The sequence below is a fragment of the Mesoplodon bidens genome (genome assembly GCF_964165515.1).
Source record: "Mesoplodon bidens genome assembly, chromosome: 1".
NCBI lineage: Eukaryota > Metazoa > Chordata > Mammalia > Artiodactyla > Ziphiidae > Mesoplodon > Mesoplodon bidens.
The window spans coordinates 38670029-38683022 of NC_138176.1; the positions used below are offsets into that span (position 1 = coordinate 38670029).

Here is a 12994-nt window from a genome sequence, read left to right on the forward strand (position 1 = left end):
AGTGGTTATTTTGGGGAGGCATGGTTAGCCAGGAGCCCAGGGAGGCTTCTGCAGCACTGGTAATGTTCATTTCCCTGTGCTCAGGGCTGGTTTACCCAGCTGTGTTCACTTTGCGATAACTCATCAAGCAGCACACTTGTATGCTGTTGTATTTGCATGCAATGTCTCAATGAAGGATTTCCTTTTTTGGATTACAGTTATGATGAGATGGCAAATTATGACCTACCAGCTTCAATTAGCTTCATTCTGAATAAAACTGGCCAAGAACAAGTGTATTATGTGGGTCATTCTCAAGGCACCACGATAGGTATGTATAAAATAAAGATGAGAGGTTGATGTAATGTTTTATTACAGTTTGTATTCATTCTTAAAAGTGAAATATAAAAATATAATGTTCAGATAGAGTTTTGTGTTTGTTTTTTAATGCCAGGCAGAAATAATGAATAGGGCAAAGAATTTTGGTAATATTGAGTCTTCTCTGGAAATTCAGACAAGCATAAATAGATGAACATGATGTATGGTTCCCTTGATTGAAGGAATCAATGTAAACCACAGCCTATTACATATTTTCCTAGTTAAGTGATATGGGGATGTAAGAGAGTAGAAAACAGAAAGTTGTGTAAGTGCAGAGACTTCTATAAAGAAAACAAGGAAATACACTGATTTTTTAAAGTGAAGTGGAATAAAGCTAGCTACAAGGATGCCATAGTACACTTTATTTACAAATAATATTTAAAAGTCATATATATTTTTAATTTATGCTGATGATAAAAGTATTGTGTGTTCATTGTAAACAGAAACAGAAAATTTAGCAAAGTTTAAAAAAAATAAAAATTGCCAGGAGTTCTCTGGTGGCCTAGTGGAGGACTTTGAACTTTCACTATCTTGTCCTGGGTTCAATCCCTGGTCGGGGAACTGAGATCCTTGAAGCCACGCGTCGTGGCCTCCCCCCCGCCAAAATGCTCATAATTCGAGCAAACAAGAGTTCCTCTGATTAGGGACTAGAGACCTGTCCCATAATTTATTTAATTCCCCCGTTAGTGTTTACTATGACTAATATCTTTGTGTTCCTATCACACAATCTTCTTAGAATACATTCCTAGAAGAAAACTATGATATGAAAGGTATGAATGCTTTAAAGCATCTCCTTATACGTGGTTAAGTTGCCTTGCCCTCACTACCACTCCTCTTTGTCAGCTTGAGAGGCTTCAAGCAACAAGAAACATGGACGTAATTGCCCTTCTTATTAATGGATTTAAGCATTTTTTTCATCTATATTTGTTCTTCCATGACTTGTCCATTGGTGTCCTTTGCCCCACTGCTTTCAAAATTGACATTCTGGGGCCAAGTTTAAGGCAAGAAGTGACCTGAGAGGAAGCTAAAAGATATTTTAAAACTAGAGGATACTAAATGTGTAAGTTCCTTTCGAGTCCTTGGCGACTGCTTTGAGCACGTTCGTACATCATTCTTGGTGATGGAGTGGGGGCAGTAGGGGATGGACACAGTGGGGTGGAGCTGTTAGGAAGAGTCTTCCATTCCCTGGCTTACATCATTAAAGGAACGGGGAACATCTTCTGGTTCTAGCAACCCGGATTTCTTCCGGTGCATATATATGTAGGCTGAAAATCGAAACAAGCACTTAGCAAAACTTGATTTACTGGTTTAATCAAATTCAGTGTTTGTGTGCATAGGAGTTCAGAGGCCCTCGTTTCACGAGTTTTGCCTCCTGGCATCGCTTGCACAGTTCTCAGATTGCCACTAGAAGGCGACACGCATGCCTGCCCTTGCCTCTTCAGAGAAAAGTCCCAGAAGATGGAATTCTGTTACTTTCCTTTTGTTCCCACAGGTTTCATAGCATTTTCACGGATCCCGGAGCTGGCCAAAAATATTAAAATGTTTTTTGCCCTGGCTCCCGTGGCCTCAGCCCAGTTCGCTACTAGCCCTTTAGTTAAATTAGGACGATTTCCAGATCTTCTCATTAAGGTACTTGGATTCCCCCCACCTCTACTCCCTTCCCTCACAGATTTCCCTTTTGGTTCTGAAGAATTGGCCTTTAGAGGAAGAAGGTGTGCCTTCCTCCCCTGTGTTTTGCTTTCAATGGAACAGTGGGTTTTCCTCTGTCCGTGGTTTTTCTTTCCCCCTTCACCCCTACTTCCAGATCCGGGGGAGCCAGGGAAGGTGTCCTTGACTCCACACTGGAGCTCCCTGTTCTCGTGGCTAACACGTCAGTGCAACTCCCCACCCACCTTACAAAGAGAGCAGCACGAGGAAGGCCGGGAGAAGGCAGCTTAAACCTCCCTGAATTTGCCCTTTATTCCATAGGGTGGGTCCGTGCCTAGGAGTAGGCAGGAGATGGGAGACAGGCGATGTGCTATTCCACATGCCCGACCCTGACCACACTGAGGGTGATCTATTATATGGCCCCTAAACAGAGGCCAGTAACTTCATCGGAGCTCAATGTGTGAACCCTCCAGGCTTTGCTCAAGGAGGAAGCAGTTTTTTTTTGTTTTTTGGGGGTTTTTTGCGGTACGCGGGCCTCTCACTGTTGTGGCCTCTCCCGTTGCGGAGCACAGGCTCCAGACGCGCAGGCTCAGCAGCCATGGCTCACGGGCCCAGCCGCTCTGCGGCATGTGGGATCTTCCCGGACTGGTACACGAACCCGTGTCCCCTGCATCTGCAGGCGGACTCTCAACCACTGCGCCACCAGGGAGTCCCAGGAAGCAGTTTTTTTGAGGAGTTGAGAGCCAGCTGAGGCCAGATGGTCCGTTATGCACGCACTATCTATGTTTTATGTATGATAGGTTTGTACACACACATATGAAATCCTATACAGAAATATATACTTAACTTATACATATCTCTTGGCCATTTAAGAAATATGTTCACTGGACATATAGACTATATACTCTGACCTCAGAATCTGACTCTCACCTAAGATGGGATTCTCTGTACCAGTGATCAGACAGGCAGGTAAGATGTGGGCCCCTCTAACCACATTTATTTTAAATACCTTGGATAACAGAACCTTCGATTTTCATTGTATACAATTCGGAGATTACAAATAAAGTACCCTTCAACTACCAAGGCTTCTCCTAGCGCCTTCCTCAGAATTAAGCACCGTGCTCAGCCTGGGGTCTTTTCCTATAGGCCTTGTGTGTGAATTTATATACCTGTATAGGTCCAGAGAGAAATGTATTGTTTTGTTTCAATGTAGACAGTATCCAACTATGTAACTTGAGTACCTTGATAAAGACCCTATTTCCAAATAATGTCACATGCTGAGATACAGGGAATTAGGACTTCAACATATCTTTTTCAGGAGGGACACAATTCAGCCCATAAAACTGCCTTTGTAGGCATTTGAATTTTTCACTCTGCTTGTCCCTCCAGAGGGTAGGCATCAGCGAAAGTGTAAATTATAAGGAGACAAATTTGGGTTCACTATAAAGAAGATCTTTTTCCTATTTCCTATTACACATGTACACGACGATCTGCCTTGAGGGCATAGTGGTTGCCCCAGAAATACTTGAGCACAGGTCCAGGGGCCATTGGTCAGGCCTGATGTACACCAGGAGTCAGCCAACGTTTTCTGTTAAAGGTCCAGATAATAAATATTTTTGGCTTTGTGGGTCATATGGTTTCTGTTTCAACTACTGAACTCTGCCTTTGTCTTTTTATTTTTGGCTGCGTTGGGTCTCCGTTGCTGTGCGTGGGCTTTCTCTAGTTGTGGTGAGCGGGGACTACTCTTCATTGCAGTGCATGGGCTTCTCATCGCGGTGGCTTCTCTTTTTGTGGAGCACGGGCTCTAGGCGCGTGGGCTTCAATAGTTGTGGCACATGTGCTCAGTAGTTGTGGCTCGCGGGCCCTAGAGCACGCGGGCTTCAGTAGTTGTGGTGCACGGGCTTAGTTGCTCCGTGGCATGTGGGATCTTCCCGGACCAGGGCTCGAACCTGTGTCCCCTGCATTGGCAGGTGGATTCTTAACCATTGCACCACCAGGGAAGTCCTCTGCTTTGTCTTGTGAAAACAGCCAGAGACAATGTGTATAGAGAAAAGCATGGCCGTGTTCCAATAAACTTTATAAAAACAGGCAGTGCTGGCAGAGGAGGCATGGGGAGTTATTGTTTAAATGGGTACAGAGTTTCAGTCTGAGATGTTGAAAGAGTTCTGGAGATGGATGGATAGTGGTGATGGTTGCACAACAATGTGAATGTACTAATGCTGCTGATCTGAACACTCAAAAATGGTTAAAATGGTAAATTTTGTATTAAGTATTAAAAAACCCCAAAAGGCAGTGGGCAGGATTTGGCCCACTGGCCAACAGCATCGGATCAGATGTATGTGTCCTAAGCAGACACATTGCTGACCAACCACAGTTTCAACTCTTTCTCAGAAGTCACTAGCAATCCATCAGAGTCAGATGAAACTTTGGGAATGGCCCTGGGATCAGGGATCATTCAGGCCCCCTCCCACTGTAGAAGTCTTCTGTGGACCTATTTGATTTTTTGCCTTCTTTTTTTCATTTGACACTTTAAATACACATCTATAACATCTGCTATTGCCTTAGTAAACGTATCGCACAGGTGTCCTAGTTTGAATGCCCACTGGTTGCCATTTCTCTTTCTGAGGCCGTCCGTAGACAAGGTTGGCATGTGTCTGCTTGTGAGGTGGGACGTGGAGGCCATACACCAGAAGGAAATGCTGAGATATTCTTTTTATTTTGCAGGACTTATTTGGGGTTAAAGAATTTCTTCCCCAGAGTATGTTTGTGAAATGGCTGAGTACACATGTTTGTACTCATGTCATTCTGAAGGAGCTTTGCGGAAATGTCTTTTTTGTTATGTGTGGATTTAATGAGAGAAATTTAAATATGGTATGTATGTTTACAATAACACTTACTTTAAACTGTCAGTGATTTATTTTATCTGTGAATGTGCTTCTTTGTGTTGGAGGGTGTGGGAGAGGCAGGAATGACCTCATTAGAGCTCTAAAGGCTCTTTCATTTAAGGGGTATAAGAATCAACCTTGGCAGGTACCTGGAACACCATTTGTGGGTAACCTCAGGCCAGCCATTGTCAGCTTCCTACATTGTACCTATGTGGAAACTATGGAATGAGGAGATCGGTCATCATTTAAATTGCAATATTTATATTTATTCTAGTGATCTTTTTCTTCAACATAATTACTATAAATGTGTTTAAATTTGGAATGGCCATTTACACACAAACACAGGCACATACCCACCCAAATATATATACATTTATTTATTTATTTTATAAAATGTAAACCCTTGGCCAGCAATGTGCTGGCGTTTCTAAATGCATTCGTAGTTTGTCATGTTGTATTTTGAAAACAGGTCTTAAAATTCTGGAATGAAGGCTCTAGGGAATTTTTAAGGGATGTTAATTTTTCTTGTTTCTGATGAATAAAAGCAAGGTATGATTGTTATATAAAATTTTGGAAATTCAGAAAAATATGAAGAAGAAAATAGAAATGAGCAGTAATCTCAACCAATACAGCCCCATGGTTACCATGTTGCTGTATATCTTTCATGTGTATTCTGTGTGTGTATGTGTGGTTATTCATATTTTTACAGGACGTATTTGTAGTCAAAGAATTTTTTTCCTGCTCTTAATCTCACGTATTTGAGATTGTGGCTCTGTAGTTTTTAATGCTTCAAGGTGAGAACTGTGTTTATTATCAATGCCTCCTTCAGGCTGTTTTCATTCTTTATTTCCACATGTTTATTTTGCAGTCTAGAGTGGCTGTGTATGCCACACACTCTCCTGCCGGAACTTCTGTGCAAAATATGTTACACTGGAGCCAGGTACGCATTCCAGGAGTACAGTGGAGGGTTTGTGGAACATCGGCCTTAGAAAGTTCTGTGCATTCCATGAAGCAAATAGAAACATAGTCTACTTACACATCTGAGCTGCTTTCCTTCCTGAGTCCTGGGCTCCTGTCACTATGTTTATGTTGCTTGTGTTATCCTCCCCGGGGCAGACTGTACTAAGGTGTGAGTTCACCAAACAGCTATTGGGGTTGACTTGTTTGTTCTTTTGTTCCCCCTCCCCTCTGGCAGTTTTTCACTGAGTCCCAGATTTATTTTATTTCTGTGTTGCTCCAGAAAGCAAGATTTTAGAGCAGCTTTGGAGATAGAAGCTGCTATTTTAGCATTAACCTATGAACACTGTATGCCTGAAACATCAGTGGAGAAACAGAGCCAAATCAGTCAAGGATATAAGTAAGAGACACTAAATTTTAAAATAGAGTTTTGATTGTATGATCACACATCACAAAAGTATGCATGTTCATTCTAGAAAATTTATAAATTACATATGGGTATAATAATAAAAATTCTCATAAGGTGAAAAATAAAATTGTTCTGTAATCCCACACAGAGATGGAGAATGTGTACCAGGGATATAAAATGTCTCTACATTCTACTCCATGTCTCTTGCTGCGTATCATTTCAGAAAGAAGTGGTTAAAGATATAGATAGAAATCATAATTGTAGAAATAGATTGATTACTTTTCTTCTTACTCTTTTATAGCTGTTTTTTTTCACCTGACAGTATGTCAGGGACTTTTTCTACCTCAGGACATGTTTTTGTATAATTTTTCCCCCAAAATTCTTTTTTTTTTTTGCTGTACACGGGCCTCTCACTGTTGTGGCCTCTCCCGTTGCGGAGCACAGGCTCCGGACGCGCAGGCTCAGCGGCCATGGCTCATGGGCCCAGCCGCTTCGCGGCACGTGGGATCTTCCCGGACTGGGGCACGAACCCATGTCCCCTGCATTGGCAGGTGGACTCTCAACCACTGCGCCACCAGGGAAGCCCATTCCAGCCCTTTTGTCAAGCAGCTGACTGGGGTCAGAGGCTGCTGGCTGTGGATCAGAGCACCACTCTCAGGCCCAGTGGTGACCATGTGGTTTTAGGTCCTCACCGCATTGCAATGTGTGCCACGAACGTTTCTGAAGCCCAGATTCCCTGCAGAAGTCAGCCCTGCCCTTTGTTTTTTCTGCTCCCTGTGTCATCCCTTTGTTAAGAAAATGGTTGCTTTGTGCAGTTGTTTCATAGGATCTTCTTGATTCTCCCTCCTCTGGGCTGTTGGCCAAGGGCTGCCAGCCAGGGACTGCCACTCTCTGCCTACCCAGGACATGCTGGGGCAGCAGCCCTGGTCCCTGCTGGGAGAGGCTTCCGCTGAGGGTGTGCAGGGCCTGGATGCTGGCAGGCTTGAGGGCTACAATTCAGATGTGAAGTTGGGAGGTTTCTGTGGCAGGAGTTTGGGGGTGCCCTTAAAGGCCATTCTATTCAGAGTAAAATTTGAAATGGATCTTTTGTATAAGTAATTAGCATTCAGCATTCTCGAAGTTCTAAAACCTAGTACTTCACTGGGTTTTTTAAATTTAGCTTACAAATCTTCTTCTTCTCTTTATAAGCCTCACACATTTCAGAAACCCTCTGGAATCTCTAGCCCCCTTGCCAACTATGCCCAGAGCCCAGCTACTTGCTCCTGTTTGAAGAAGGCCGGTCCTAACATATCTTTACAGTGCTGTTCAGAATTACTTAGGGTGCTATAAAAAAAATACAGTTTCTTGGGTCTACCCAAGACTTGTTGAGAATCAGAATTCCTGAGGGTATGGCTCTGGGATCTGCATTTTAATAAGCACCTTGTAAGATCTGATGTTCTCTATTGTTTGAAACCTGCTGCTTAAAAAAAAAATGCAAAATATACATTAGCTAGGCTCTTCAAAACACTGTAAGAGACATTTAGTAAAATTTTTGTTATACATATATGTTCATTATGAAATTTAAAAAATATGTGAGTACAAAGAAGAAAATACATTACCTGTATGTCTGCCACCAGGGATAACTACGATTAGCATCTGCGTATTATAGGGGAGGTAAAATTTTTCCTTTACCCTCTTTGGGTTTCTGACTGGGACTGCCATAGGACAAATTAACTGGAGAAAAGCATATGGATTTTATTTACGTGTACATGGGAGCCCTCACAGAAATGAAGACCCAAAGAAGTAACTAGGCCTAAGTGCTTATATACTAGGTTGAACAAAGAGTAGCAGTTTTAGAAAAGTAACTAAAATATATGGGGAGACTTACAAGACATAAGAGTTATTTTTACAAGGTCTTTTTGTATAGATTTCTGTCAGCCTCCTCTTTTAGACTCTGGTGATGAGCACGCTTCTTCCTCCTGGTATAGGGAGGGCTTCTTTCACATGGGAGTTTTGTGTTCTCCTTTTAGAAAGAAAAAGGAAGGTCAGCATCCTCTCCACATCTTCTGTTTTTCAAGTGCCTTTAACTCAAAATAATCATTATGCCACAGCGGCATATTTTGGGGTGGCATGTCCTGAACTCTTACACTGTAATCTTATAATTTTTTGGTATAATTGTTTCCATTACAGAAGAAGGATTATGCTACATTCACTTTTTAATAATTTTATTTTTTATTTGATTAAACAGCATTGTATTTCTGAGGTGCAGGCTAAGTTGCTGTATCAAAGACCCTAAAATACAGCATCTAAATAAATAGTTTTCTTCCTCAGAATCCAGTCCAGACATCAGTGGCACACAGTTGTGGAGGAGTTGTGACTGCTCCGGGAAGCCATGCAGTGACCCAGTCCCCTCGGCACTATAGCCTGGCCATCTCTGGGGCGCTGGCCTCTTCTGCCTGGTTGAAACTGGGTCACTTTCATGGCAGTTCCAGCCCCCAGGAAGAAGGCACATGAGGGATATGGTTCCTACCCTGGCAGCCATGTGCTTAGCAAAAACTTTAGAAATTTTATTACTGAAAGGAAGAAGGCAAGAATGGGTACTGGGGGGCAAATAGCAGTCTCTGCTATAATCAAAAATGCTTTTCTAGGTCAATAACTACACTTAAAAATATTTGTAATTGAGGACAACTTTTTATTGTTTGAATTTATTATTATTACTATGATAGGTTTTTTTGGCAATGAAACATTCTGGGATAAATATTCTTGAATTAGAGATCTGTTCTTATACATTAGGCAGATGACTTCCTTAGGATACAGTCTTAGTAGACTTAGTGATCAGAAGGTAGGCATCTCTTAAAGACTTCCAAATACGTATGGTACTTTAGAAAGGTTGAACCTATTTACATTTTCAGTACCAACAAGATGTTAAAATAAATTTTTAAAATAGTTTAAAATTAATTTAAACTTAAAATATTCATATGTGGATAAAGGTCAGGTGGAAATGCTTATAATATTAGGAGAGACTTTAAAAACTGTCTCTCCTAGTATTATAAGCATTTTCATCTGACCTTTATCCACATAAGATTACCACTTAAGTATAGCCATAGTGCATGTTCAATTTTACTTTCTGACTTTTCTCTACTTAGTATTATTTATAAACAGTTTTTCTTTCTATTGTATTATATTTACGACAGTGGCATACCATGTGTATATTGATGTAATTAATATAATGTATTTAACCAAGTATCTGTCATTGGATGTTAGCTTATTAGCAGGTTTTTGTTACTATAAATAGTCTTCTTCACATTTCCCTCCTTCTGAGATGCCCCTTCAAGGGCGTAGTTTGAAGTCCTATGACGCTGAGCACAAAAGTCAAATCTGAAGTTTAGCCTGAACTCTCGGCACGTCTTTCCTTTGTTTCTACACTCACTCTGGGTGCTTTATATAAAAGCCAAAGACATATGTGAGAAAGTGACAAGCTGATGTCTGTCTACGGGGGCAGAACAACTTGCATTGATATTTTCACTGGCAATTAGAGCTAGAGAAGAGATACAGTAACAGGTCCTGTAAATTCATACCTTATTCTGCTTGTTAAATGTGCTGCAGGTATTAATATCTGTCATTTGCAATGGCAAATGCAGATGCTAAACATTCCCCTGTAGTACCTCATCTCACACTGTTGTTTATTGTATAAAACAGTAGAAGTTTATGCATTTGATAAGAACTGAAGCCAAAGGCAGTTCTGACAAAGAATGCCTAGGTTTTTCCTGTTTACCAGGCGCCACCCTCTGGCCAAAGCTTAAACAGTTTCCAATTCGTTTGGTTCGCCAATTTTGGATTTAATTCTTGACATTTTTAATTGGGGGATATAGAGGAGGTATGTATTTGCATTATTTAAAAATTTATGAATAAGTGACTTTCTGTTAATATTTTTATATCATGCTATCCTAAATAAGCATACATTTAAATTTCATATACAATATCATTTCATGGCTCTAGTATCCTCAACTGATTAGAATTGTTCAGTGTGCAGTACAATTTGGTGATTTTACTGGTACTGGTACTCAAGAAAAAGTGTTAAATAAATTAAATAAGTAAAATATTAAATAATATAACTAGTCAAATCGGATGGATATATAAGAAATATGATGGAGATTATATGTAATATAATTACATATACAATTTATTTCCATACTAATATAAATATATTTATCCATATAAATACACATTAATATATTAATCCATATGTTATATGTAATATGTATTTCTTTCCCAAGTGAGATAGTTAACTCTTTGGAAAAGTTTAAGATTCAAATTCCAATAAAAAAAATCAGCGTAAAGTTTATCCAACGGATGCAATGCTGATCCAGGATCATTTACGGCACATGTGTGTAGCTGCTTTATTGTGTCATGTAATAGCTACTTTCCCATCATACAGTGAGGAATTGAGTCATTTAGGAAAGGAGAGCAAAATTATGCCGTTTTATTTTAAACTGCAGTTTGGAAATTAAGAGTGAATCTGGGTATCGGTGTAAACTTGGTATCTGAGAGGGTGGCTAACTCTTGCAACCTGTGATGCTATATCAGATTTCTGTGTTAGATAACTTTATTTCTCCCCCAATTATCTTCTGTCTAGCTTATTAAATTGCAGAAGTTTCAAGCCTTCGACTGGGGAAGTAGTGCCAAGAATTATTTTCATTACAACCAGGTAAAGTCTTCAGAGTCTTTAGAATTAAAATGGGCCCTGAAAACTCATCAAGGAAGCCAGCCTGAGTTATGAGGATTCTGGCTGGGCTCAGGTGCAGGGGGAAATGGTCGGGAGGGTTGACTAGGTAGCCTTTGTTTTCCCCCAGTCAATCCTAGAACAACCTAAGCATCCTGGTTCATGCTTTGGACCTTGTCCTTTCCCTGGCTCTGTATAAATAGTCATCTCTGTCATCGGTCATGGATAGTGATCAGGTACACAGACCTTAAGAGTCAGACAAGCCTAGGGCTGTTACCTGGTGGCTGGGGGGCCTTGGCCAAATTGCATTGCCTAAACCTTTTCTTCCATATACAAATGAATTGACCACTTTTTGGGTGCTAAGGGCTCTAAAATGTGAGGCACTCTGCTCATGTTTTTCTTATTTAATTATCAGAATATCCCTGTGACATAGATGTGATGATGATTGAAGAGGAAGAAACAGAGGCTTAGGGAATTTCTGTGACTTGTGTCACACCCCAGAGGGAGGGGAGGTGTGGGTATGACTCCAGAGCTCCTTCCCAACCACTTGGTTTGGTTCTACAGCTTGGCATCAACTACCTGGGAGAATGACGCCTTCCTCCCAGGGGATGAAACTCGTTACCTTGCCCAGCACAGGGTAACAACTCGATAGCTAGCAGTTGTAATGGCTAGTATTCTTTTCTTGTGGGTTAGGTAGGCTTCTTTTTGTTCTGGTAATAGCAACTTAAAAAGTAAACAGAGTGATTTTCAAACTTTAGTCTTTGATTCTCAGATGAGATTTACTAATCAGTGTTTACTGGGGATTGTATTTTTGTCAATTAAAACAACAAAGACAAAGCTTTCTATGGGTTTTCATTACAGAGTTACCCTCCCTCTTACAATGTGAGAGACATGCTGGTGCGGACCGCTGTCTGGAGCGGGGGGCAGGACTGGCTCGCGGACGTCAGCGACGTCAATATCTTACTGACCCAGATCTCCAACCTGGTGTACCACAAGCACATTCCTGAGTGGGAGCATCTTGACTTCATCTGGGGCTTGGATGCCCCGTGGCAGCTCTATAATGAAATGATAAATCTAATGAGGAAGTATCAGTGAACGCCAGACTGGAGACATTTACTGTCAAGTCATGTTAAATTTGTTTGCTTAATTTCTCTAAATATACTTGTTCTCCTTTCCCAGGCATTTTGTGCTTTTATATCCAAGAAAATTTTGCCGTTGAAGATGTCCAGTTCTCTCCAGTTAGGATAAATGCTTTCGCTTTTTCTGTTCAATCAAACAAACTGCCCGCAAACCTTTGATCCTCTCCCATGGGGAGGAGAGTGGTCTTAAACCTAAGGAGGGGTGGGTGATGGTTTGGAAATCCACAGTTTCCACTGAGCGAGGCCGTGAGTGGAGACTGATCCCTGATTAGCCCATTTGAAGGTAGTGGCTGTAGGTGGGACCCTGGATTCAAGGACTGTCCATCAAATGCTCTCCTTGGACAAATGAAGCAACCAAAGCTGGCAGAGGCAATGCCATAGGGCCCCCAAAACATAGATTTAGGGGTCTAATGTGATTTCTCCCACTACTCTGTAAGCTTGAAGATATATCTTACTTATCTCTGTATGCCCAGAATCTAACACAAAGCCTGGAATATTAGTGAGTTAATAAATATATGCGGACTGACAGAATGTGTGACAGGCGATGGACTTTGTCGTTTAGCTATATGAAATTAGATGCACAAGTAACATCTGGGAGGGTCTGAAGTGGAATCTGATTTTTCATGGCAACTAAAGTGAAATTGTAAAGAAAAGAGTAAAATTGTGCTAGATGTGAAGGATATACGTCCCCAGGAGGATGCCACTCTCCCCACTGGCCTTATGTCCCCCTAAAGAAAGGACAATTCTTTCTCCTTTGACCAAGGCAAACTGGTTTGGCCAACCAGGTACAAGATTCTTGGGTCAGGGCCAGAAAGAACAGGACAGTGAGTGGATTTTTTTTTTTTTTTTTTTTTTTTTTTTTGCGGTACGCGGGCCTCTCACTATTGTGGCCTCTCCCGTT

General features: G+C 41.2%; 1 protein-coding gene across 1 annotated transcript in view; it reads left to right on the forward strand.

Annotated features, from left to right (window-relative positions):
* LOC308627287 (lysosomal acid lipase/cholesteryl ester hydrolase) overlaps nt 1–12624 on the forward strand; it is a 34654-nt gene extending 22030 nt beyond the window's left edge. The window contains exons 5-10 of the mRNA XM_081253217.1: nt 198–307; nt 1847–1983; nt 4726–4872; nt 5755–5826; nt 10868–10939; nt 11816–12624. Of these exons, the coding sequence (XP_081109343.1) occupies nt 198–307; nt 1847–1983; nt 4726–4872; nt 5755–5826; nt 10868–10939; nt 11816–12049 (772 nt within the window). The 3' untranslated portion in view covers nt 12050–12624. The remainder of the gene's footprint in view (nt 1–197; nt 308–1846; nt 1984–4725; nt 4873–5754; nt 5827–10867; nt 10940–11815) is intronic.
* The last annotated feature ends 370 nt before the right edge of the window (nt 12625–12994 follow it).